Genomic DNA, 27,491 nt, shown 5'->3' with positions numbered 1-27,491 from the left:
TCCCAGCCGCACCAAAAGGTGGGTTTATTGCTATAAAACAGCTCCTCCTTTCCCCCAAGCACCCTTGCTAGCCTCCCCGATTCGCCCCAGGTAGGGCTGGGGATCTCCTTGGCCTTCCCGGGCGAGCCCTGCGGTACCCGGCCGAGGGGAGGCTCCCGGCCCGCTGCCAGAGCCTACCTGCGCTCCAGGGCTGCTCCCGCCCGTGCCGCTGTCCCGGCCCTGAGAGGGGCAGGAGTGCCGCGGGCGCGGCTGGGAGCGGGGCCGGGAGCGAGGCGGGGGCTGGTGATGGTGGTGGGGTAGGGGGGAGGCCGACGGCATCGCGTGCGAAGCGGGCCGCGGCGGCGGTGTCGCTCTGAGTCAGTGCTCGCCGCGGCGGCGGAGGCCGCGGGCTGTGAGCGAAAGGGAGACAGACGCTGACTGATCTCTGCCGCCCGCCGGCGGGCCGCCTGGCACGCAAGGCTTGCTGCACCCACCCGCGCCTCGCCGGCACCGCGCTGCCCCCCGGCCGGAGCTTTCCATCCCCTCGCCCCGGCCACTCTCAGCGGCCCCGCCTGAGACGCTTCTCCTGGCCCCGTCCCTCCTGGAGGGTTGATGGCTGCTTTCCTCCTTCGGCCACCGCCCGGCCTCCCTGGGAGCCACCTGCTTTTTGTGGGTGGCAGTTGTCGTTATTTGCACCACGTACACACAGATACCCCCTCTCACAGTCTCTTTTGTGATTTTGGTGTTTACGTTTAAAATCCGAAGAAGCTTCTCGGCTAAAAGTATGTGGGAAGCTCAGGACCAGCGGCAAGAAGGTAGTGTCAGCTCTGCACCTCGCTGGGCATCCACCATCTTTGGTCCACTCCCTCACGGAGACGGCAGCACCTCTCGGTCCCTGCTTGCACAGTACAGCCATGTGCTGCCATCGCTAGAAGATAACAAAATACAGTACCTGTAGATAGAAATGTTTGTGTGGAAGGGAAATTACTGCATAGCTCTTCAGATGTTACTACCAGCCATAAATTTCAGACACTACGCAGGAATAATAAATAACCCCCCATGTCAGGGGATTGGAACTGGATGATCTTAAGGTCCTTTCCAACCCAAACCATTCTATGGTTCTGTTTCTATGACTATTCCCAGTCACACAATCACAGAACGGTATAGGTTGGAAGGGACCTTAAAGCTCATCCAGTTCCAGCCCCCTGCCACAGGCAGGGGACACCTTCCACTAGACCAGGTTGCTCCAAGCCCCGTCCAGCCTGGCCTTGAACGCTGCCAGGGATGGGGCAGCCACAGCTTCTCTGGACACCCTGTGCCAGTGCCTCATCACCCTCACAGTCATTGACACCTCTCCTTGGATGGAGAAAACACCTTGCATTGGGGTTTCTGCTATTGAAGGACTTGGGCTGCTTCTTGACAAGGACAGGCATCACTGCTCAGAGCAGCACAGAGTCTGAGGCCTTTGTTCTTCAGTATTAATTGATGATTCTTCTAGAGTGTTAAAGTAAGAGGTGAGGGGAACTAGAAGTGTACAAGCAAACAGTTTTTGCCATCAGCACTCTGAGCCACTGAAAATGGTGCAAAGTATTCACCATAATAAATACTTTTTTGAGAAAGGGTGTTATTGCAGAAGTCAGGAACACAATAAGGTGTTATTCATCCATCTCAGAAACAAAAACCTGACATTTCTTAAGACTTCATTTCAATGAACTTGGTTGAACTGGTTACACCACAAGCTTTCCCAAAGCTGCTGAGTAAGTGACGATTACTCACAACGAAAGCTTCTGTGACATGAATCTCACTGAAGTGAATGCTTCACTTACAAAGACTCGGCAAGAATCGAGAAGCACTCAAGCACAGACATCACCAGGGAAGTGATTTCCATCCCTATTTTACAAAGAAATTACAGTTTAAGCTGATTATTACTACTGAAAATGTAGGAATAGATGTGAAATATTTTAACTTTGTCAGTAAAATGTATGCACCCCTCATTACCTGTCCCATGAGTTTGCCCATTTTGGGATAAAATGCTTTTTTGCACCCCACCCCCCCCCCCCAGCTGATCCCAGCCTGAATGCTGTCTCAGCTGCTAGAATCTGCCTTTAAGGAACACAACAAAGGGTGGTGCCAGTATCATCAGGGTCAGAAGTGGCAGTGGGAGGTTGTCTACTTTGCTCTCCATAGGTTGCCGTAAATTGTAGATCGTACAACAGATTAGCCATCTTGAAGGTTTTCTGCTTCCTTCTTTAAAAGCATAAAAATACATAGATAACTACATGATCAGGAGATTCCATACAAATACAGAGATCTGTGGGCTGATTCAGTTTTGCCTGTATGTTAAAATCAGTCAGATATCGAGCACCTCATCAGCATGTGCCTAGCTTGGATTTTTCTGGAGGTTACATAGTAGAAGAACAGAGGGTTATATTTAAGTGCATTTAACAAAATACCAAAACTGTATTAAGTTTTAGCATGAAATTCATAGCAGGTACAGTTCTGTTCCAGCTGTGTAGTGATGCAGTACAGAAATGCTGCAGGGTTGCATCAATGAATTCACACATCAGGCTCAAAATACAACATGAGCCCATTACACTTCCCAGGTTTTTTTTTCCTAGCTTTTTTGGCAGTGCATGCAAATAGTTTGAAAATATTGGAGAAAAAATTTCCAGGACAAACTCTTAAGGGCACATTCAGGCTCTTTCATGTGACTCATGACCTTCAGAAAGCTTTCAGAAAGAAACACTTTTGAAATGCCAAAAACCCAAGCTCTAACCTGAGAAAATTTGGAATGTTGAATTCGTGCCTGCGTCAAGAGGAGATTTAAGCTGCTGATCTTCTCCAACAAGGGTTGTATTTTGGAAAAGAGAAGGACTGATCAGACAGATGCAAAACAAGCAGGTAGGAAATCATCTCTGTGGCAGAAAGAGCTAAAGATCCTGGCTTTTTCATGTGGTAAATGCTTTCATCAGCTCAAACCGTGCTTTTCTAAGCCTTCTAAATACCTGCGCATTTGCTTAATACATATGCGTGTGACCAAGGAAGTGTAGGCAGTCTGAAAAAAACAGGCAGCAATAAATAAATGTGCAAAAGAGCTCTGCAGAAGTGGTGAAGTGATCAGAGATGGAAGAGCTTGATGCTGTGCTGTGTGTGGCGGCACTGATTTTATTCTGATTGCCTACATAGACAGAGCTGGTCCTGTTTAGCCTGGAGAAAAGATGACTGAGAGGGGATCTTATCAATGCCTACAAATATCTTAATGGTGGGTGTCAAGGGTACCACTTCCTCAGCTTACCTATGAGTATGTTATGCAAGACAGTGTCGAAAGCCTTGCTGATATCAAGGTAGACAGCATCCACTGCTCTCCCCTGATTTACTCAGCCAGTTTTTCCATCTTAGAAGGCATTAGTTTGGCATAGATTGGTCAGGCATGATTTCCCTGTGGTAAATCCTTGTTGACTACTTCTGATAACCTTCTTTTCCTCTACATGCTTAGAGATGATATCCAGGATGAGCTGTTCTATCACCTTCCCAGGGATGGAGGTGAGGCTGACAGGCCTGTAGTTTCCTAAGTACTCCTTTCCCTTTTTGAAGACTGAAGTGACACTGGCTTTCCTCCAGTTCTCAAGTACCTCTCCTGTTCTTCATGACCTTTCAAAGGTAATGGATAATGGCTTAGCAATAACATCTACCAGTTCCATCAGCAATCATGGGTGCATCCCATTAGGGCACATGGATTTGTGGGTATCAGGTTTGCCTAAATGATCTCTAATTCAAACCTTGACCAAGGGAAAGTTTTACTTTCTCCAGACTTTCTTGTCTTCAGGGTCTGGAATTCCTGAGGGCTGGCCTTGGCAGTAAAGACTGAAGCAAAGAAGGTGTTCACTAACTCTGCTTTCTCTGTATCCTTCGTCAGCAGGGCACCAGTCTCATGGAGCAGCAGTCCCACATTCTCCCTAGTCTTCCTTTTGCTACCATTGTACTTGAAGAATCGCTTGTGAGGTTTAATTCCAAATGGACCTTAGCCTGTGTAGTTACATTCCTGCATTGTCTCACAACATTCTTGTATTCTTCCCAAGACTGATGGACAGTTCAGTCTACTGGCACTTGTTTCCCCAAATGATCTGAATTCTACTTAATTCTTACCTAATTAAGGAGCACAATCAGTAGGACTTAAATTTCATGGTCTTTCTGATGTTAGGTTAAAAATGCCTGGACAGTTAGGGTCTGCTAGCTTTGAAACAACTTACTAATCACACCTACATTCTCAGCAGAATGGGATGCCAAGATGAATGTGGTTTTATAACAGTCAGTACAAAGAGGAAACTTAAGGAAGTGTAACAACCAACATTTTTTTATTAGAGGGACAATGGCCAAGCCATTCAGGAGGAATTAATTCTCAGGATTTGGCTACAGAAGAGCAGTACAATCTCATTGCCGTCCCTATGCCCAGCTGTGGGGTTGTTTTCAAAAGAGCTTTCAGCAGATGCCTTCCATCCTTTAGTCTTTGAAGCTGTGTTTCCTCTAGTGGCATTAAGAGGAGCATCAATTCTGTCTTGCTGGATGATCTTTTGGTCCATAGTAGGGGCAGGGGGAAGGAGGAGACTGTAGGGTGTTACCAACTCACATGAAGAAACACTGACTTGTCTTCATCTGGCTAGTAGCCTAGGACTTTTGTGTACCACAGGTTCTTTACTTTTTCCACCAGCTGTTCAGCCAGTATACTGAGTTTAGTTGTTTCTCTGATGAGGAAGTTCCTGCAGGAGATGACAGTACATGTGGTAAGATACACAAATACGTGATGCTAGTTATCGCATTGCCTGTCACTGAGAGTGCAAAGCTTGTCAGCAGTCCTAGAGGGGTTTTCCTCAGAATACAGAACTAGGCAGTATGTGTTTGCCATGAGTGACATAGAACTGTATCTCTAGGGTCATCATGCTTTTGCTTTTGGGAGGAAACTTGTTCCCCTTCTTTGAGGAATATGCATTCACAGCTAGAGTGAATTCTGTGATTTGCATTCAGTGACAGCAGTGTTTCCTGGCACCCTCCCAGGGGGACTGATCCCCCACCAGGCAGTGGCCCCCTCCCTCACAACCCATGTATAGAGAGCAGTAGTTGCTATCTGCACAAGCATTGCCATATTCAGTGTGCATCCCTGTGAAGAGCTTGCACTTTCACATGAAACCATATTGTCCCACTCCACCTTCCAGCACCCCACTCCCACTGTGGTCACACCAGGTTGCTGGTTCATTGGGTCTCCCCATATAGATATATGATTAATCTGTTCTTTGTCCCACTGCTTTCTCTCCCTGTTTATCCATGGCTATTGAAGTGTTAGTTTCCATACCTGGTCACAACAACTGCTGGAGTCTGGGCAGCATCTGCCAAGAACTGACCAACTTTAGGGGACACCTTGTTCACAGCTTCATAGATGTAAGCTGCAATTGCATCAGGGATGACCAACCAGTCACGACGGTCTTTCTCAAAGATGGACTTTGAATGCACTTCTGAGAAACAGGAAGCAGAAAAACATGAAGCTTCTCCAGCCACTTGTGTCTCTGATATCTTACCCCAAGCACAATGGGAAAAGACTTGAATTCTGAAGTTCAGGCCTCCCCCAGTATTTGCTCTCACAACATCCATCAGCACCTTATCACTAGGTCATAGGCCTTACATGGCCTTGCACAAGGTATGGACAATTTTCATGCCAGACCCTTGCCAACTTGTTTCACACTGCCAAGCACTGTACATTTATGGTCTTGAACTGTGCTATTGGGCTTGAGTCCTACTTTATGGATGAGTTAGACTTCTCTAAAGCAAGTGAGCACCCTTAGAGCTGAGCCTTGTCTCAGGCAGACAGAAAAGCTTTTTAGACTCACCAGGGAGAGTCGTGCTAAGGAGCAGAATCAGAGCTATCACCAATGCCCTGGATTGCAGCATGATTTGAAGTAGCAGTTCTGCTCTCTACACCAAGAGACCTGCTGGAATCAGCATAAAATATTTTGTTTGTTTTCAGAGAAATAAAGCATTACAAGTTAAACACCAGGTTTTTGCTACAAACCTAACCAATAAATGAAGAAGAGAACAGGAAAGACCACAGTGCATTTCCTCTGAAGAAACGAGGGAAAGATAATATAAAAATGAAAGCATCCTTTTATTTGTAAAATCACAAATGTCCACAATGAATGATAGCTTTCAGAGCTCCAAGAAATATGCAGCAGTTCAAGCTACTTTTTTTATACAAGAGCTAATATGCCTTGTTCCAGCACATGAGCAAAACATGAAAACTGGTAGAGGTCAGAATTGAGTTACTCTACACAAAAGCACAACTGAAAAAATCACAAAAAGGGATCTATTTGTTTGTGGTTTCTTATTTATGTATTTATTTATTTTTAAATTTGGTAAATTGCTCTAAAGAACATAGTGCCAGTGAGTGCATTACCTACAATGATCATCTTGGTGACCCAGTGATCTGACTATTTTGTCTTGCTGTAGTTGGGGAGAGACCCAACAACCCAACTAGGTTCTCTGTCTTTTCTGCACTGGGGTTAAGGAAGCAGATAGGAGGCAGAAGAAATTCTCAAAAGGGAATGCAAACTTCAGCTCCTTTACTTTATTAAAACAGTCAGAATTGGAGGAACTCTTGAAAATTGGTACATTAAAAAGATGGCATTACATCTAAACAGGCGTTTCAAAAATTGGTACTTGGTACATTAAAAATATGGCATTACATCTAAACAAGTGTTTCAAAAATACTGCACTTAAAAACGTGATTAGAAGTTAAAGTTTATACCCTGAGTTAGAAGGCTGGATCAGTCAGAGCAACATGAAGAAAACACTGCAGTGCTAGGAACTGCTATGGCAAAAAAGGCTACAAGTTTATTACATGTGACTGCTTTGCTAAATCCTGTGCCAGGTAGCTGCAAGTCAAGGCTCCTTCTCCTGCAGTATGGAAATTTGCTTCCATCTTTGATTTCCTTCTACATACAGATTACCTCCAAAAGCTACCACTCCATTCACTAAACATTTGTTGAAAGCAGCAGTTGCTCCATTACCAGCCTTCCTTGATTTTTAATCCTAGAGTCAGTGTTTCCCTCTGTAGACAAAAGATATGAATTTGCTTCCCAAGAACATAAAGAAAGAGTTGATCTTACCTGCTTTAGAGCCTGTAGTCCCTGTTTTGAAGGCAGCTAAGAAAAGGTTATGTATCTTCCAACACTGAAACTCTGCAATCCCTATCATTGGCTTGACCATCCTATGAGTGTCTTATAGAGCATCCATCACTCACCTTCAGTCCAGGTCACCACAAGCACTCCCACCCTCCTCCATTTCAGCAGTATCCTTGGCTATGTAGCGTGAGAAAGGCCCACGCTTTGGCTTGCAATAAAAAATAAGGCAAAATTGGGGCAAGATAGAAGATCACCTCCACTCACTTCTCTATATCCTAAATACAACTGTCACAAAGTCAATAGCACCCAGATCAGAGTTCCACTCTTACCTGTCCTGCTTTCTCTCTTTGTCAGGCCAAAGCTGAGGTAGATGCTCACCTGAGACACTGTCATTTATGCAGAGCTAATATAGCCATAGCAGGGGGTCAAAGGTCCTGCTTTGTTTCCCCATTTGCTCTTCTGCAAACACATCCAACTCAGTGGGACAGGGAAGAAGCTGTGGAGGACTCTGGACCTGGTTTTGAGATTTGGTAATGGTCAGTCTGACCTGAGCCTAAGAGACATGGAAGGCAGCTCCTGGGTCACTGAGTCCCCTACTTTTGCAGTCAACCGTGTCATAGAGGCCCCTTTCATAAGCTGACCAAATTCCATATTAATAATAGCTAGAGCTGGGCTCCATTTTCCTCACACTGTTTCTATGGGAAGGCTTGTGCCCTAACCACACTGCTCTGACAGTTGGAACTTACTTGTGGCTAGTGCAACAAATGCATTGACAAACAGTGCACAGGGGTAAGTATGCACCCAGCTCACATTTCTTTATTTATTTTCCTCATGTGCAAGTCTTTTTGCACACACCACCAGGACGGGCACATATCTGAGCCAGCTATCAACACCTACGAGGGGGAGCATCCAGCTCCAGGGCCCCCAGCTCAAGAAAGACATGGGCCTATTAGGGTGAGTCCAGAGTGCCACAAAAAAAATGATCAGAGGGCTGGATGGGCTCCTGTTTTATGAAAGGCTTAAAAAATTGGTGTGACTTATCCTGGAGAAGGGAAGGCTCCAGGGAAACCTTAAGGCAGACTTTCAATAAAGGGGGAATATAAGACAAAGGCTTTTTTACCAAGGCCTTAGTGACAGGACAAGGGGAGGCAGTTTTAAACTGAAAGAGGGTAGATTTAAATCCAATATAAAGAAGAGTTCTTTATGATAAGGGTAGTGAGACACTGGAACAGGTTGCCCAATAACCCTGTTATTGAAAGTGTTCAAGTGTCAGATTGGATGGGGCTTTGACCTACCCGATCTAGTCAAAGACACCCCTGCCCAAGGCAGGGGCAGAATGGATGAGATGATCACTAGAAGTCCCTTACAACCCAAACTATTCTATGATAGCTTCTCCCCAGGCTCCCTGGTCCCGGTTAGAAAGCGGCTGCATTGCCACTGTAGCACATGTTTTCCCATAGCTCAAGTTCCAAGTGCCCGTTGGCATTTCAGTCTGGCTGACCATCTGTATTTGGCACGTGCAACCACTGAGCAGTAGGGGGAAGAGATAGAAAGGCTCCAACACTGAGTCCAATAGGGCAGTAGCTAAGGGGAGTGGGGAGGACATGAGACATAAATTAAGCCTACTGTGTGAGACCAAACAGACCTCCATTCTTATGTTAGCCATTTACTTACTAGGTCACTGTCACATGTGGAAAGTGTGAAAAGCTCAACCAGCATCTTCATTTATCAATCAATCAAAATTTCTAGAAGACTTTTCTTCTCATGGAGTTCAGACTACTTTAGCACCAAAGAGTAAGTGTCCTTGTTTTACAGACATGGCAACCAAGTCAGCGATTGTTACAGCTGGTCACATCATTAGAGGGCTGCCAATGGTTCCCCAGACATTTTTCCATTCTCTTGGTATTTATTCAAACTACATTCTTTCTTAGAAAAAAAAGAAAAAATTATCCCAAAACATGAACAACAAAAAAATCCCCCATACAATCAAACCATTCTGCATTTTCGTTCTAAAAAATAACAGAAAATTCTTACCAACATACAACAAGGTTAATTCCAGAAGTAAGAACAGAGAATTTTCAGTTCTACTTATGGTGCAAACACTAGAAAGCAATTTATGGTCTAGGAAGAACACACAAGAACAACTAGTTGAAAGTTCTCTTATATTTTAATTATACATTTGACAGTCATTGAAAAGAATCTGCACACTTACCGTCTGCTTTTATAGATGGAATAATATTCAGAAGACCAGCACAAGGTACATTACAGGCATTAAACTTAGCAGAAATAGCAAGAAGCAGTCACTACTTGTGGAAGTTAATTTAATACAACCTCAAGTGTCATATCCTGTGTCAGGTCGACAAATGGAAGGCACTAAGCATATTAAGTGGGTATTTTAAACTGATGTGCTGCTGGAGGTAGTAACACAAAGGGGGCTTAGCTACCCTATGTAGTAATACATACCACTGAATAGCTTTGCATTGTGGTTGGTATCACACCAGGTAACTTCCCCTGACCTGAAGTTAGCCTAACCTTAGCTAGTGCTATCATGAATACAATCCCAGAGATAGCAACTGGGCTTTTCAGCACTTTCTACTGCCAAACAGGCACTTGCCAAGACCAGATCAATGATTGCACAAGAAGCAGCCCTTGCCCTCCATTCCTGGAATGGCATTCCAGAATGATAGCAGGTTCTGCAAATAAGCAAGAAAGCCAGATATTGCAAGTCCTTTCTTAATCAAATTAAAATTACATGATCTTTTATCTCTCTTACGAATCTCTGGTCTGAGGTGGAAAGCAGCTGACAAGGAGCGGCACGGGCATCCTTATCTGCCTGCCCACGTGGCATGGTTACTTAACCATTACATACTCATTTTAAATTAGGGCAACTCCACTGGCCATCAAGGCACTTTATCTGAGACAGAAAGTTCATTCTGGGGGGTAAGGTATATCCCTTTAAGTGCATGACAGGAAGATTAAAAGTCTAGAATGGCAATAACTCCCATATGTGAAACATAATAATTTTTTCTTTCCCACTTTTCTGTCTGCTTGCACTTGTAAAGCACAAATATATACATTTCCTTTGTCGTTATTTCACAGCCTACTAACTGATGTTTTACAAACCGCAGTGGGTCTGTGTAAACCCGTAAACCTGGTACCATTTCTGCTTCCTTGCTGCATAACCTAATCTACTTCTAACACAATTTAAGAAGGTAAGACTGAGATACAATCAATTTTCCCAGAAGAGGTTTGTTTAATGTTTCTATAAACATGAACAAGGTGACTGAAGAGGAGCTCCGTTATGATAAAGAAAAAACTCTTCAGACTTCACCCAGCACAAATTAAGTTAGCACAATCTACAATTGGTCATGCTAACTCAATGATGGAGACTAGACAAACAAATAAAGATGGAGGGCTCCTTCACAGCATTTGGATAAAAGCCCAACCTCTACAGTTAGTGTGCTCATTCTACAGCAAGCTTCAACAGCTTCTACTGTTACACACAGTCATCTTCAAGAGTTTTCTTGCTGTGTGAGGGAGTTCTTGCTCTTGGGAAAACTTGGTGGATATATGTTGGCTTATACACAGCTGAATGCTAAGGAAAGTGAACACATCTTGGGATCTCACCTGATGTCTCAATACCCTCTACTCTTGACAGAGAGAGGGGCAGCCCTTCCCTGAAACCTGGACATTTGGGATGGGTTGAGATGACAGGAAGTTGTTCTGCATGATGCATGGACCTATTGGAAGCATAAGCAGTGAGTCAAATTCCAAACCACCAATTTAGCTTCCAAGGGTAGAATCTGCAGGGCCCTGGGTTCTGCTAAAAACTGCCACAGGGTAATGCTAAAGTCAGAACAGAATGCTAGTTTTGGGAGAAGGAGTCCGTATTATTTTCTGTCATTCCATTGCCATAAACTCCTCCTAACTAACAAAAATACTAGCACGTCATAAAAGACAGGGTGCATAAAGTCTTCAGCATGCCATAAATAAGAACAAAAATGATTGAAAGCCAGTGACTGAGAACCAGATTCAAGAGTGATACCGGCTTTGCAAGTTTGGAGAACACACTTAATTCCCTGTATTTCAGATGTAACTCATGGGTCAGTCACATTATTCATAGTTTGGGTTTAATGGAGACAAGGACTACACTTAATACAGTCTGCCATTCTTGAATTCAAACTTCGGAGTTTCCACTCATTTTTATTTGTGCTAGCCATCAACTGCTGGTGAACAGCCCCCCTGTCTTCAAAAGTAAGCCTCTGGTTCTGAAACAAAGTCAACCAGAGAAGCTAGTGGGTCCTCCTGTTTTACCTCCATACACACAGTTAGATATAAGCACTGCCAGCCAAGAAACTGTAGGAAAATGAGCAGTCTTTGTAGAGCATTTGCTCCAAGCATGATGCTTCTCATCACTGTCCAAAGAAAAGAAAAAAAAGGAAGTGGGCACAGTGAAAACCTCTCCCTGTCAGTCTTCCAGGGGAAAGTATAAGCACATCAGTAATTAGGACATTAAAGACCAAATAGTAGCAAGTGTCCCACGTGGCACTGGCTGGGAAATAAGCTAGGAAATGCAGTCATTGATAATGGCCGATCTCTAGTGCCTCTGGGTTACAAAATAATGCACAAGATGCTCCAAAAGCTCCCTGACAACAGTTGAGTCTCTTGAATCTTAAGAAGTGTCCTTGGCAAACCAGTTTCCTGTGGAAGCAGCCAGCACCCAGAGAGCTTCTCCTTTTCCAGCACATTTTAAATGAAAACAGTGGATTAATCACATCAAGGATAAATGGCAAGTTCTTCTCCTTCACAACTGGTCTTAAGAGTATAAAGAAATTCTCTGTTCTATCTGCGAGGTGAGAGATGAGAAATTCCTGCAGTCTAGCTACACATCAGATGCACAACATATGTGGAGTTGGTTAAAGTGTCAGGGTAAGGATCAAGGATATTAATAAAAAAGGTGACTGTAAAACATTTTCAGAGCCCTTTATACCACCCCATGTATATGATACATGGCACAGAGACCAAAGGGAGAATATAAAATGGAAGAGTACATGGCTTAGGCAAGATACATCCACCAAAGCCATGCTTCCTAAAGTTGAAGGAAATTCTGGTCCACAGCGTGAGGGACAGTAGTCAGTACTGAGCAAGCTCAGCTCCTGTAGAGATGGCCAGACCTTGGTCAATTTAGCCCTTTAAGTTTACAAATAAATTCAAGCCTGGTTTAAAGGCTAAAATAAGTGACTTTTAAGGCCCTAAGGTGTAAACTTAATGTAGGACAGGTTGTTTCAGTCAGTGTAAGGCAGATAAGCTGGTAATTTGCAGACAGGCTAGTGAGCCCTTATTAAGGCAGTCAAACATCCTTCCAACTCAGCGATCCTTGTGTTCGGGAGAGAAAAGGAAGTAACTGCCCCAGCTATGCTGAGCAGCCCAGCAGAAGCACCAAACATTAGATATCCTGAAGCACAACAGAGGACCTCACAAAGGAGATGCTGTGCCTTCCTACACCAAACTCCCAGGGGACCGGATCAGGTGACCTCTGGAGGCCGCTTCCAAATTATTCTATTCATAATTTTAATCATTGTAGCCCTTCTCCAGTAACCAGTGTGCAAAGGACCAGCATTCTATGGAGTGGGCTCCTTGCAGTGTCAGGGCACCTAACAAAGACAACTGGTATCTCTCTTTAAAGACTGGGGATATACCATTTGCTCAAAAATACCTGCTGTTTCCAACAGACCATAGTCCATTGCAAACCTAAGTTTCCAAATCACAGGAAGAACAAAAATGGGTTATGTTTTGCTTTCCTGGGCACTAGATGAAGATCCTTTGGAGCTGTAAGTCTGAGGGGTAGCTGCTTTATCTGGTTTTTGGGTTTTTTTGTTGGTTGTCTGTTCAATCAAGAGCAGCACCCCAACCTACAGAGTAGAAGGATCTAAGAGGAGTCCGGTGAGAATCTTAGTTCTTTCATTACTGCCATTAAATGACTATGCTTCTTCCACTGTGGGAACTTCCTCTGTCCTGGAAGAGAAAAGAAAATGTTCAGGAACAAGGAAGGATGAATGGAAGTATTATGTTTTCTACCTGCTCTGATCACCATAACAAACCCATTATATACATACACATCCGAGCTGGGACTAGGACTGCAATTCCTTTCAAAACTTGGAAGGGAAAATGGTAATGTGCAAAATACAGCCCTCTGAGAAGACTCCCACCGAGTAAAATTCTGCACATATGTGAGAAGGGACACTTAACATTTTTTCATTTTAAAACCCCTTAATTTTTAAAGGCAGAATACACTGTCTAACTTTGAGACTAGCAATTGGGTATGAAGCTTCTCGCACTTAGGTTGCTACCTGAAATCTAGTTCCAGTATAAACTGACAATATGAGTTGTGAAAAATAGCTGTTCATTGCCCATATAATTCATGCTCAGCTCTCAGGAGCCATCCTCTTCCACCTGGCTTGGAGGATGGCATATTTCTCACCACTACAGTGTCTCATGATCTCAAGTCTGTATCATGTAGCTTCAGGCATCTTAACTGGACACTTTCCCATATGAACCATCTTAGAAATATCACCAACGTATTACAGAAATTAAATATTGGTGATATAGGAGATAATAGGAGAATCATGCACATATTAAAAGACATCAGAAGTAAACCAACACCAGAGAGGGTTGTAGAGGATACTCAGTATTGCTGCCTACTTGGAAGTGCTTTCTACCCCCGAGAGTGTCAGAACAGCTATTCTAACACCAACACATACATAGAGCCCCAAGTGACTGTAGGTGGGGACAGGAGTGAGAGTGTATAACATGTCACACAGTGTGGGATGTGATAAGGAACCTGCTTTGACTGCTTACTTTGCCCCTGAATACACTATAGCCATGCAACATGTCTCTTCATAGGCAAGCTGCATAGGGCACCCAGTGCTCCTTACCCTCTGTTTGAAAAGCCAACAGGCTGCAGAAAGTAACATTCACTTTTACTCCCCAAAACCCATCCCTTCCCTTAGATGAGAAAGTGAAAAGGCAGCTGACTCACCGAGCGTGGCCCTGCCCTGCCTTTGTGCTTCTTGTCCTGACCTGGGATGATTTCTAAGGAGCGGTAACTGGGGGGTTTATCTTCTGGCCATTCCCGAGACCGGGACCGCCGCCTGCGGTTTGTCACCGGGAGATGAACTTGCTCTTCTGAAGAGCTCCATGACCCTCGGCGAGAGGGAGGAGAGTAGCTGTGCCGCCGCTGACCTGAGCTATTGCTTCTGCTAGTGTTGTGCTGGTAGTCTCGCCTCCCTGCGGGCTCCTGCCTGCCACCACGATGATGGCTGGAGCGCTCCTTGGCCTCCTCTGGATAGAAACTGCAGCTGCTGCTGCTGCCCCTGCCCCTGTCAGCCTGGCGTGGGGGTGACGCATCCCGTCTGGAGTGCAGGGGCCTGCCACTGTAGCCATCTCTCTGCCTCTGAGGATGGTCCTCTTGCTGCCTGTCCCAGGGCTCCCGGCTGTAGCTGGAATGAGAACCCCCACTGGAAGGCAAGGGCCACCTCCGGTTTTCCCTCTTGTCCTCTTCTGCATAGTCCCAGGTTCTGAGGGTGCGGGCAGCTCTCTGTGGCCGTGAAGAGTTGCTGCTTCCATGGATGGAGATATGATCTGTGAGAGGTGGCATGATCTCAGAGCTCAGGGAGGACAGCAGGCTGGGCTGCACAGCCTGCCGCTGGTGGGAGGGTGGCTGGAGCTGTGACATGTTAAGGTTTTGGATTTCAGACTCCAGATAGTCCAAAACACCCTTGTTAGCAGAAAGCTGAGCTTGTGGCTGCACCAGTGGAAGACTGTTCTGCAGAGACACATCTAAGGATAAAAGCACAGAAGCACACAGAAAGTCAAGGGGAAACAATAACAATGATCCTGGCTGAGTCCCTTTTGAGCCTCTCTTCTCCTACTCCTCCTCAATGCAAGAGCTGCACAAGTTTCAGGCACTACAACCAGCACATCCAGACCACACAAGGTAAGGTGCAAAGAACAGTACTAGTAAGCTGCAGCATGATCTGTCTCTTGGGCAGCAAAGGTAAGAAATCAGTCCTACAGCACATGTGTCCTCGTCTGGGCAAAGCCACAGCTAATGTGACAGGTTGGTGATAGTCCTGCTCTGAGCAAGAGGTAGGCCCTGATGACCTTAGAGGTCCCTTCTAGCCAGCGTCTGTAAAAAGCTGACTTGAAACAAATTTAAGGGAACCTTAAGCACAGGAGATTCAAGGACTGTGGAAAACATGGGCTAAGAAACTGCTGAGGAATGTACTCGCCCATTTTCTGCCAGCATGGATTTCCTTAAATGTCTTAAATCATGGTAGCTCAGTCACCAGATCTCCTTAAGAAAAACTGGTGCCCTAACTAGGAAAAATGGTAACTGTATAATTAATTAGGGGGCTAAAAAAGTATATACTCAGACATCTTGAATCTAATATGCAAGATGTTTGCAAACTGTTTCTTCAAACAACAGTTAAGACTCATCAGACACAAAGGAGATCTGTGAGTGCTGTATCGTGATCAAAAGCTTAATTTTAGATGAAAAATATGTTACAATTATTTGAGAAGTTACTATGTTAGAGTCCCATATTTTCCTTGGGTGATTAAATAATATTACTGGTAATAAGTTATTTATTGCTTATTTCTCTGGGATTCCAGAGACTCTGTCTTCTCTCCTCTATTAAAGTTACAAATACACAAATATAAGTGATTCTGAGGCAGAACAACTGGAAAATTCTGCCTGGCGTATTAAAGAGTTCTTCATTTTTTGCTGCATGCTGGCTAGATCTATTGCACAGAAGGCAGTTTGCCCTTAATCATTTGAAGACTAGACATTTGATAAGAACTCAAACAAACTGCAGCTCACTTGTCATGCCAATTTTGGCTATAAGGAGTTGACCGTGACCAGTACAGCAGAACAAAGAAACAGTACCCTCCTCTACCACATGAAGCAAGATAAGCTGGGTATATTTACCCTGCAGTCACTAGGGTGTCGCACAGATACGCTTTAGTTAGCATTAAACTACTTCACCAAGCACTGAGCCTAGCAAGACACTTAAGATGACTTAGACCGTATTCATTCACCCAGGCAAGTCTATAGTACACTCAGATGTAGCACAGCTGTCACGCTAGGACACGCAGTCATGCTAGGAACTTCTTTCTCTTGTAATAGAGAGACTTAAAGCTTCACTGCTGAACCTCCCCCAAAAGCTACCTGTTTCTCACCCCATTTGCCTCTGAAATAACACCTCCGGTCTCACCTCTTTGCAGTAGAGGGTTCAGCTGGTAAGAGGAAAGTTGTGAGTTCCTGTCACCACCTCTGTAGAACATGTTGGGTGATATCCAAGGTGCAAGTGCCTGAGCCTGCTTCATGATCCGGTACCGTTCCAGTGCTGTAAATGAAGAAGAAGAAAGCTTACAGTAGCTGTCCAGAGAGCACTATTTTGTATAAAGACTGTAGCCTTTGGATGTGATCAGATATAGGAAATTCATAGAATGAAAAGCTGTTTCCACCCCAGACAGGCAGAGTACACAGAATGCCAATACAAAGTTGTACAGCTTCAAAAAGATACATAAAACAGAAGAAAAGGGTTACTACCTGACATTCAGGGTACAGTTCCAGCAACTGGGGACAAATGGCACTATGATTAAAGTACACAGCACATAACCAAAGGTAAGACTTCCACCTACCCTGTCATTATGAGTACAGTTGTGGAAAGGCAGGAAATAATGTTTCATACAGCAAGGCTATAGTTTTCTCTCTCTTAAAACCCTTTCAGCTCATCATTGGTCCTTTCCCCTTTTGGCTTTAAGCTAAACATGATCTTTGTTTTGCCACCTTCATGTAGGCTCTGCCCAGATCATACTTTCCACACCATGCTCCATCATTTCTTCTCTGTTCCACAAACAGGGCACTCAGATATGTACTGTCCAGCTTTTCCCTTTTCAGTCTTTCAACCACTCTTGTCTCTGTAGTTTACCTCAGCATGACTGCTAGAATTATGAAAGTAGGGTCAAAATGGTGAACAAACTGAGTTTCCTGTTCTCAACATCAATGGCCAGTGTGCCAAACAAGCAAACTCAGTGGAAATTTGCCTTCCCCAGATTGCCCACTAGTGCTAACAGCAGACCCCTACTCATGGGGTCAGGCTCCAATTCCACTTCGCTTTTCACAGCATTTCCATCTCACTTCCTCTACAGACAACCTCACCATCCCTGTCTTCACTTACCACTGCTTCTTTTTTGGGAATACCTAAAACCACCTTACAGAAACTTACTTCTAGCACAGACAATCAAAACTTAAGTTTCTGAGCAAGTAAATTCTGCAAGTCTCAGGCCTTGCAAAGCCTGACTGTACATGGTTTGTCTGTCATTACTGGCTGAAGGTTTTTGGCAACAGAGAATTTGCAAGATTTCTTTTATATGCCTCCTCTGGAGTTTTAGAAGTGGCAGGCTTTTACTGCAGTCTCTTCTCTGGTTAGGCAGGAACAGAACATTCCTGGCTATTCAGTTCAGCAGACAGATTGGAGTGTAATTGCCTTTGAGACTTTTACCCCTCTGATAAATCTGGCTGATGAAATTAAAAGCTACTGGAAGGAAAGAGATAGGGGATAGACAGACGGGTTGACTGCTTTCCTTGAGAAACCAGGCTACAGCTAAGCTCCAGTTAATTCTGTCCCTTGGGTTCAACTGCAGCAGGCAGCATTTAGCCTGCACGCTCTTTGGGACTGAGCATTTCAGGTAGCACTCCAGTTATTAAAAATGTCCTCCTTTAGCTGGTTCACTGAATACAGAGCACCCCTTGTAGCAAAACAGTGACCGACCGTGCCCCTCAACACATCCTTCCCTTTCCCCACATTTCATGCAGCTCCACTTCATTCTCCATTCTAAAATCCCCTTCCCCAGCCTGGCTCCAACCAGAGTGAATTGCGAAGCTGGAAATTTTGGGGGGTTTAATCTTAATACTTTGATTTTTCTTCAAAGCTGTGTGGCCTGAAGTAGCAGCTTTCAAGCATTTTATGTCAAATTTGTATTGTTATTTTTTTCTTCCCCAGGGGATTTCCCTCCAGTTTTGGTTTCACACTTAGAGGAAGAGAGAAAGAGGTAAATGAAAAAGGATAAAAAGAAGGAAAAGGCCTTCTCTCTTTTTCTCCTGTTCCTCCAGTTATCAGCTTGAGAATGTCCTAGAACCTGCTAACCACAGTCTTTGCCTAAGGAGTGAAAGGCTCAGCAACTGTGGGCAAATCTACTTTAGGGTTCCCCTCCTTAGGGTATGAAGACAGTCACTACAACCAAAGTCATCCTGTCCCTGTAATTCTCTGATCTCTTCCTACAGCTGGACAAGTGCAGTATTACCCTCAGACCTCCTTCACTACCTTCATCCTTTCTTCCTTCCACAGATACTTTGCCTTCCAGTTTGAACCGATATATACTCTGGCCCCTACCTGAAAAAACAGGAGTAAAGTTACAAATCTCTTTTTTAAAGTGCACGCATTTATCTGTGGAAAGTCAGATTCACCCGAATTCCAAAACTGATACTTATAAATTAATACCTATACCTACCTACTGCTGTAAGACTCTGGCAGAATGTCATGTTGTTCCCTCCACTTACTCCCTGCTGAGAGAGGTTGTTCTTCACCTTTGACAGACTTTATAGCTGCTGGACCATTTATCCAATTATATATAAAAAAAAAGTCACTGTTTTCCAACCTAGTCAGACCCAGGTGGAAGTATACCCTATTTTGCATCAATTCATTAGTGGAAGAAGTCCACAGTAGAAAAGAAACTAATAGAACAGAAGGAGGTCATACCCTGGTCATTTACCCTGGTGAGCTTTTCTCAAGAGCTTTCCATGGGAAATGTTTAGTATTTCTGTACACCAATTCCGAATTACCCAGACAATGCACTTGTTTTATTGCTAGGTTCAAAATCATGTTAGTTAATGACCTGACTTAAACCACCCAGAATTATATTGCCTCGATGGCATCAATGACTGTTCAGCAGATCCAGGCTACCCTCTAGTGGCCAGTAATTGGGAAGAAATCACCCATATCTGGCTCACACTATAACTCATGAGACTTTCTTTAGGATTTCTGCCTTCTCTTCAGCTGTATGGAACTGTTATTCCTCAGGACTGTTTTTTAAGGTACCCGTGTATCAATCGTTCTTGGGTGACTTACAAAAAAGTAAGTCAAAAGCAGGATGAAGGGAAGGTGCACTAGAAGAGGGGAGCAGGCACGAGGATCCCTTGCAAACCAGATAAAGATGGGAGGCAGCTGGAATAAAAATTAAAGCCAAAGAATCCAGCAGTCAGTCAAGGAGTCTGGACTTGTCTGTACTTTACTCATGAGCAGGAAACCGCATAAGAATCCCTCCTACCTATCCTCAACAGGAGACAGGAAAGACAACAAGCAGTCTGGAGTACGCTATCATGTCCTACAGCACAGAAAACCAAAAAGGAGTTCACACATATTCTGAATCCCTTTTTTGATGAGAACTAGAAGTCTGGAGATATGTGTCTTTCATCTCCATCACTTCTCTCTCCCTTCATGGTGACTAATTTTCTGTCAAATTTCCATAGCCTCCTCAACACTACACATTTCACTCAACAGCCTGCAGAGCCCCCCGAAAGTGTTTTGTTTTTAGCAATGAGAGGGATGCTCTGTTTGCTTTTTGCAAAGGCTAAGCAAATTAAGCTTAAATCTAAAACTGTCGCAACTTATAAACACCCAAGGGACAGCAATTAGCTCTTTTGCAGGTAAAAGGAAATCAGAAACAGAGCTCCTTGTTCATAAATCCCTTTCTTGTAGCATTTGGGGAAGAACCTGGTTATTTCAGTGATAAATAAATGTATTTTTTGCAATTTGTTGCTGTCAGTTTGTGTAAGCTGCAGAGGGGCTAGTCTGCTTTGTGTTGCTGCTAACTGTCAGTTACAGGAACACAGAGGTTCTATGACCTTAGCAGCCAAAATTAAAATGGTGGCCTTATTAAGAGAACAGGGTCTTGCTGCAGAATCTTTATTACTGCTAAAAATGACAAACGAGAAAGTTTCTCTTGACCCTCAGAACCTCAGAATGCATTTGCATGGTTGACCACCAAGAGAGACCATCTTTCTCCTTTCTTTCTTCTCATTTCCTTCCCCAAATAAAACCAAACAAAACCTTTTTCTTGTGGAAGGAGCAGTTCTGAAATAGCATGCAAATAGAAAATTCAACTTTTCACGTAAAGTCCTCTCAGAGCAACACACCTGTAGGTTAGGCTGCTTTGAAGAGTAATACCACGGCATTTGCTTGCCCTCCTCACATGCACAGGCGTATGAACCACAAGACAAGGGAGAAAAGTCCTAAGCTACTCATACAAGGGAGCTGAAGGTGCCCTGGATGACATGAGAGAAGTTGGAAGGAAGGTGTGAGTGAGGAGCAACTTCTTAAAGTAGGACACAGAGTAGCAAGATGGGCTCCATGTATCCTAGCTCCCATCCTCTAAACTCAGATAAGCTGGTCATAGTGGTCACATTGCCAAAGAAATATCTCCGTCTATATGGATGCTGAACTGGAGGGAGAAAGTGGACCTCAGCAAGATCCCAGTCAAGCTTTTGTCTTGACAGAAGCTGTGAATGGACACACATTTGCTTGAACCTCACCTTCCTCATTACAGCAGCACCGGGTAGGGCAGCAGACACACGGGATGTGGCAGCAGCAATACTGGGGGCAGCACTGGCACCAGCATACTCCAATCAGCAGAAAGAGGAGAAGGCCACCGAGAACGATGAGGATTACTGTCAGCCAGTCTGTGGGAAAAACAGAGAGAGAAAGAGGATGCTGATGTACCTGGGCACAGCAAATTACTGAGCACCTCTCCTCTGCTGGAGACATCTTGGGATGGGGAGGAAGAGAATAGGAGGTATCTACCACCCAGGCAGAAAAACACAGGCACTTACGGAGAACAATCAGCTTAACTTCTTTGTCCATATCACCTGAGGTATCTCCTGGAGCTTCCACAGTGCAGTAGTACACGCCATGGTCCCACCACATGACCTCACTGATGACAAGGTCTGCCCCTGTGGGAGAGGGACTGAGAGATCAGTGGACTGGCACTGACAGACACTACTTTCAGGCCTCACTCTAAGAGGGCTTTCTGCCTACAGGTGACATACAGTACTGCATCTCCCCTCTTCCCAAGCATAGACATCACCTTCAAACAATCCCATTTGAGTCCATTAAGAACTGTAAACAGCATTAACTGCTAGTCCCTTTTTTCTTTGTGTTGCTGGAAGGCAAACCCTACTTAGAAGCGGGACTAGTTCTCTGTGGAGTGAAATAACCAACACGCTGTTGGATGATGGATGTTAAGATAACTGGGTGCTGCCAACTGCCAGCCCTAGGTTTTGGAACACAAATCACTGTCTGTTAGGCCAGCCATCCCAGAACTCTTCTGGCAGGAGTAACAGCTATTATTCCAGGGACAGCCCAAGGCATATAATACACCTGGACAATTATGCAGTACTTCATAAAAGTAACTGTTTTCTAGCCTTTGGGCTCCTTAGCTTACTTCTGTGCTCTTCAGCAAAATGCTCAGGTATCCTCAGCTCAGCCTTAGTTTGTAATATGTCAATACCCTCAGGCCAGCCCTTCACAGCTCTTATTCCACTGCCACCTCACAGAATGTGGAAGCTACAGATGACATCAGCCCTGATTATGTTTCTCTTCATTTAACAGGCCCAGATACTGGATAGTTACTGAGTTTGCTGCCTGCCTGGAGGTGAAGTCACTTACGGTTCTGAATGGTGATCTTTCGTTGCTGATAGTCAACACCCAGCATGGGTTCCTTCTGCCCATATTTCTGGATGACAATGCGCACCTTTCGCTGGCTGTCATTGCAGTCAGTAGATGGGTCCTGGTGAAGATTTAAACCAGCCTGGTATGCTACAAACACATATTAAGTAAGATGCCAAAAGTTATTTCAAAGGACCAATTTCTATCCCCTTGAAAAGTAGAGAAAACTCTTGCATGCATATGTGCATTTGCTTGGTTTAGTAAAAGCAAGCACGGTTTCAGACCAGCAAAGAAAAGTTGCTTTGAAGTACTCAAAAGCAGAGAGAGGTACAGCCACTGGAACGACAGCTTTTAAGAATACAGGAGCTGCAGAGGAGATGCCTCCCTTACTCACAACTGAAAGAACAGTAGAAAGAAGCTAATGGTGGTAGGCTGGAGGGCAGCTCCCAGTATGAAGATAAACTGCAAGGAAAAAAAGTCGTAAGACTCCCAGGAGTACTGGAACTAAAACAAAAGTGTGATTATTTACCAAACAAAATCTCCAGACATAAGTGAACTGCTGTAGGGATTGTCTCCCTTTCCCTGCTGTATCCCATTAGATATTGCGGAGCTCATAAAGACAGAAAAGAATCCATCATCTGACTCCAGCTAAGGATGACCGTAGGCATTTTTTGTGCAATACTCCTATGGCAGACTCACAATATAAACTAACATTGAAATTCCAGGTATTTGGGAGCTGAGATTTGTGGAGATAACTAATACAGTCAGCACTGTCTGTAAAGGGCTTGAAACGAAAACAGAAGACAAAGCTTGTCAAAGGCTCCTCCATTGCTATATCTCCAATGGATCAGGAAGAACAGACCCAACTATGCAAACTCTGTGACCTTTATGTTTTCTGTCCCTGCTGGAGGCTATTAGCTTAAGCCTGGGCCCAAAGTACTCACATTATCCTGGGATTAGCAAAGCCAGGGACTCACCTGCTTGTGGACTAGCCTGTAGAGCACTACCCAAACCATCCAGACTGCATAAAGGAGAGTTTGGGCACCAAGACACCAAACAAGTCCAGGCTCCCCACTCTGAGCTCATTCTTAAGTGTGCAGTTAATCTAAGGCTGGCCACCTTAAACAGACTGCAGGGTTTATAAAAAATGGAATACTTCAGTTGGAAGGGACCTGCAATGGTCATCTAAGTCCGACTGCTTGACCACTTCAGGGCTGATTAAAAGTTAAAGCATATTATTAAGGGCATTGTCCAAAAGTCTTTTAAACAGTGGCAGGCTTGGGACATTCACCACCTCTCTAGGAAGCCAAAGAAATATTTCCTGATGTCAAGCCTGAACCTCCCCTGACACAGCTTTGAACCATTCCCACACATCCTATCACTGGATACCAGGGAGAAGAGCTCAGCGCCTCCCTCTCCAACTTCTCTGCCCAGGAAGATGCAAAGAGCAGTAAGGTTGCCCCTCAGACTCCTTTTGTCTGAACTAGACAAACCTGAAGTCCTCAGCTGTTTCTCACAGGACATGCTTTCCAGCCCTTTCACCAGCTTTGTTGCCGTCCTCTGGTTGCATTCAAATATCTTAACATTCTTCTTAAACTGTGAAGCCCAGAACTGCACACAATACTCAATGTGAGGCCACGCTAATGTTAAATATAGTGAGATCATAACCTCTTTTGACTGTCTGGTTATATGGTGTTTGACACACCCCAGAATACAGTCTTGCATACCATCTTTTAAGAACCATCCTAAAAACTCCTGAATTAAGGCTGCACACACCAGAATGTCCACACATGAAAGTGCTGCCACCAGTACTAGATGTTGCGATTTAGAAGTCTTTCTGCCCTCCAAAATGCACATGTTTCTTATACTTTCTAAAATCAGTAACATCTGGTCACTGGTATCTAGCTCCAACCATGGGGTCCACCATGGAAAAATGAAGTCCACTTGTTGCAGGACCCTTGCTTTGAAACATGCTGAAGCATGAGGCAGATGGCAAGACTGACATGTGTCCGACATGGCTGAAACTCTCTGCCATCTGAATTGATGACAAGGAGGACAAATATGCTGCTCTGACTGGGATTTCTACATCATATCAGAAAGCCTTAACATTGCAAAGGAAATCACAGACATTTTTTCTTGGAGCACAGGGAAATACCACCACCTGACCTGGTTTGTGGGCAGGAAGAGGTCAAAACCTGTATTATCCAGGAAGTCTACCTTTCCCTTCCTGTCCATTTGTTGCAGTAGTCCTTGGAAGACAAACCTAACACTTACAGGCTGAGTAGTAGTCAAAGATGGGGTCCTTGCAGAAGGATTTGAAGCGCCAGGTCACCACCACATCTTGCAGCTGAGCTGAGGTGCTATAGTCACACTTGAGGATGACAGTGGCAAATAAGGTGGTATAACGCTCGGCATCCTGCACTGTCACCAGGAGGGAGAGGCAACCTGCAAATGAGAACACAGAAGGTGGTCAGCTGGCAAGAACAGACCTTACATCACAGTTTTCACTGCACCAGACCAACAATCAAAGTATATCTCCCTCGGCGTCATCCAGGACCTGCAGCTATGGACCTCATCAGTTACAAACTCTGGTTAGAATGTGAGTCCCATCTTTCCCTGACAGAAGGCAGTTTGAGCCAGCTGCACTGCCCTGCCTTATGGACTGAATTATTTTCTCCAAAGCAACTATTAACAGCCAGTATGTAGCACATGAACCTGTGTTCTCCTTCTGCAGGAGGAAAACTGTCCCTCCAAGCTGAGGAAGATCATTCATTAGGCCCAGAAGCACACAGGATGGGATTGCTGTGACTTGTCATCCTAAACAGAAAAGTTCTGCAGTGCCATCACTTCATAAAAACACCAAATAAATGTTATCACGGTCTTGCTAAGACAGTCATCAGAATATGACCAGGAATAAGACAATACAACTTTTGGGCTGTAATACCAGTTAATCTGTTTTCTACTAGTTCAGGACACCACACATCCAAGCAGCTGCAACCACTGAAGAAAGTTGTACAAAGTTTCTCGTAAGCTATGCTTTACTTTAGCCACACTCAGAGACATCTATATCTTATTTAAACTTTGATAATACAGTAAGTTGTGCTTGTCATTAACAATAGCGAAGTTATCACCAGCTGCCTTTGATAAGGGAATACAAACAGTGCGGAGCAAATGTGTGATGCCCTCTCTGGAATATACCCAGGAGAACAGTGAGGGGTTGCAGTGCTATGCTAGTTGATTCTTAACTGAGGAACACAGCAGCAGGAAAGGAGGGAAGGAAATGGAGATGCTTGGAAGGTACCAACTGAAAGGGTCTCCATGAACCAACACTTGGGGTTTTGTTGCTATTCAAAGATTTTCCCTATATTCCATGTTTCAGGATGAGTGCAAGAGAACATGGAAGTATGTAATAACCTCTGGATTGCAACTGCAAGCATCATTCTTTTAGCATCCTCTTAGGCTGTACCTCTGCAGTACATTCCAGGCTCACCCAGCTTCCACCTGGTGGAAAACATGCTGCAGAGGTGCAACACTAATGCCACAAGTAAGTCTGCAGCAGGACGTTCTAAATGCAGTACTTGCTCAGGTTTTGGTTTGAAATGGGCAGCTGGTTAGCCAACTCAAAAGCACAGGCAGAGTGAACTCATTTGCCTTAAAAATACCACATAAACAGAGAGGACCACGGTAAATTCTGAGTTCAAGGCTTTTCTGGGAAATAAAATATACATACACACAGAAGTACTAGAGCCATGCAAACCTCTAAAACCCCAAAGGATCTCTAGTTTTTACAATGCTGTAGCAAAGTTCCATACTAGTAATGGGTGTTTACAGTTTACAGTTGCTCTTATTTAAGAGCACTGTGCTTCAACAGATCTTGTTTCAGCTTTCATTGTGAAATAGCTGACCCACAGGACCTTACTGTGGGAAACCACAAGAAGTCAATCCAAAATCAAACTCTCAAGGCTGGCAAAACCTTGATCTCCTTGTCAGTCAAATTAATTCCCATATGAATTCTATCTGACCTGTTGAGGCTCATGTAAACATAGCAGGTTATCCAGTGGTTTCCTACAGCAGCCTCCTTCCAGAGAAAATAAAATACTTAAAATCACTATATGCTTTTTACTTACAGAAACCTGTTCTGAAAAAGAGTTGAAAGATTAAGTTCCTTCTTTTCTAAAGAGGTTAAAAACCTACTGTTCCCACCGGAGGACAGTCTGATGTCAATGCACATCTGATGTTTCATACCAACCTCCTCCAAGAAAACTGAAAAGTTGTGGCGTTAAGGCTGGTTTCTAAATTTGGACTGCATTACTCCACCACATGCTGCTATCCTGGCTGGAAAGAGCAAACCCGGACACTACCAACCTTGAAAGTTACAGCTATCTCAGGCCTATGGCTCTGCATTGAAGACACTAACCTTCAGAGCCACTGAAGCCAAATTTTAGCCAGAACATCATGAGAAACGCAGCTGTCAGGCAACACAATCAACAAGCACACCTATGTATTTCTTTGCCTCTTTTACTGGTTCTCTGTGGAAAACTCAACGTTGGTTTTGGTTTCAAAGCTAACTTTTAGTTTTAAATCTAAATCACCAGCAAAGACCCAGGCATCCAAGAAGCAAACCGACCATTTTATTTCCTACAGGAGATTAGAAGCTGTTGGGCAACTTGCAAAGCTTGCCAGAAAGGATTCTGCTTGCTGAAGGCCGCCTGTGGACACGACCGTGAGCTCCTGTTCTCCATACATGTACCCACCAGCTACGGCAGCACTGCAGCCACACCAGATGCCCATAGAGGCTGAGGTGGGGGGTTGTGACAAGCCAGAGGGCAACCCCTCCGTGTTTGCCTCTTGTGCTCAGGTCCAAACCAGACTGGCCGCACACAAAGACACCGGAGGCTGCCAGGAAGCATGCGGCCACTTCCTCCTAGGACAGCAGGTAGCCGCACCTCTGGGGTAACGAAACTCTCTCCGGAGGGCTTTTGTAACTGAGCTCGGGACAACCCCGCTCCTCCGCCCGGCGGCGTAGGTCACCGTGGGGCAAACAACGCCCGCCCGGACCAGGCCGCCCCCTTCCCTCACCGTGGGGCCGCCATCGCTCCCCACCACGTTAACCCCGGGCAAAACCCGAGGGCGCCTTCCGGTCCCCGCTGCCACAGGCATGCCCCGGGGCGGGTGGGTCCCCGAAGGGTGCCGTGCCCCCGCCGCCACTCTGGCCCCACTCACCGGCCGGCAGCCAGGCCAGCAACAGCGCCCACCGGCAGCGCCCGCGCGGGGCCATGGCGCGGCCTCCTCTGTCCGCCCGGGTCTGTCGCGCCAGGCCACCCCGCCGCGCCCACAGGCCCTCCCCTTCCCGTGGCACCTGTCCCAGGGCAGGGCGCTGCCGCCGGCTGCAGTCCCCTCCCTCCCGACCCCTCAGAGCCCGCCCGCCTCTCACCGACACCTGCACCCTCCGCCGCAAAGCCAGGCAAATACCAGCTGCCAACTTCAGAAACTGTTTATATATATATGTATGTATGTAATGTGCACACAGGTGTATGTGGAGATACGGACACCG

General features: G+C 45.0%; 2 protein-coding genes across 5 annotated transcripts; both read right to left on the bottom strand.

Moving 5' to 3' along the window:
- Nucleotides 1-4,306: 4,306 nt before the first annotated feature.
- LOC133219379 (apovitellenin-1) lies at nt 4,307-5,957 on the bottom strand. 2 transcript variants are annotated; one of them, XM_061366661.1, is made up of 4 exons: nt 5,859-5,957; nt 5,327-5,486; nt 4,607-4,736; nt 4,307-4,503 (listed from the first exon to the last, which is right to left on the bottom strand). In XM_061366661.1, exons 1-3 carry the CDS (start codon nt 5,917-5,919, stop codon nt 4,637-4,639), a joined length of 321 nt encoding a protein of 106 aa, XP_061222645.1. In that variant the 5' UTR covers nt 5,920-5,957; the 3' UTR covers nt 4,307-4,503; nt 4,607-4,636. The 2 variants fall into 2 exon arrangements, with proteins under 2 accessions (XP_061222645.1, XP_061222644.1); XM_061366660.1 differs by having other exon boundaries at nt 4,307-4,736.
- Nucleotides 5,958-7,525: 1,568 nt separating this feature from the next.
- On the bottom strand, nt 7,526-27,336 carry ILDR1 (immunoglobulin like domain containing receptor 1). 3 transcript variants are annotated; one of them, XM_061366658.1, is made up of 8 exons: nt 27,161-27,336; nt 24,212-24,382; nt 21,938-22,087; nt 21,103-21,222; nt 20,806-20,952; nt 16,424-16,555; nt 14,188-14,987; nt 7,526-7,662 (listed from the first exon to the last, which is right to left on the bottom strand). In XM_061366658.1, exons 1-8 carry the CDS (start codon nt 27,213-27,215, stop codon nt 7,552-7,554), a joined length of 1,686 nt encoding a protein of 561 aa, XP_061222642.1. In that variant the 5' UTR covers nt 27,216-27,336; the 3' UTR covers nt 7,526-7,551. The 3 variants fall into 3 exon arrangements, with proteins under 3 accessions (XP_061222642.1, XP_061222643.1, XP_061222641.1); XM_061366659.1 differs by lacking the exon at nt 7,526-7,662 and adding an exon at nt 11,537-13,163; XM_061366657.1 differs by lacking the exon at nt 7,526-7,662 and adding an exon at nt 11,537-13,163 and having other exon boundaries at nt 20,806-21,222.
- Between the last annotated feature and the right edge of the window lie 155 nt (nt 27,337-27,491).

This window comes from Neopsephotus bourkii, unplaced genomic scaffold (genome assembly GCF_033783945.1).
Source record: "Neopsephotus bourkii isolate Nb327-2 ecotype Australia unplaced genomic scaffold, CSIRO-AGI_Nbou_v1 NB_1350, whole genome shotgun sequence".
Taxonomy (NCBI): domain Eukaryota; kingdom Metazoa; phylum Chordata; class Aves; order Psittaciformes; family Psittacidae; genus Neopsephotus; species Neopsephotus bourkii.
The sequence above is the reverse complement of the archived record's forward strand: the minus strand, read 5'-3'. Positions and strand labels throughout refer to the sequence as shown.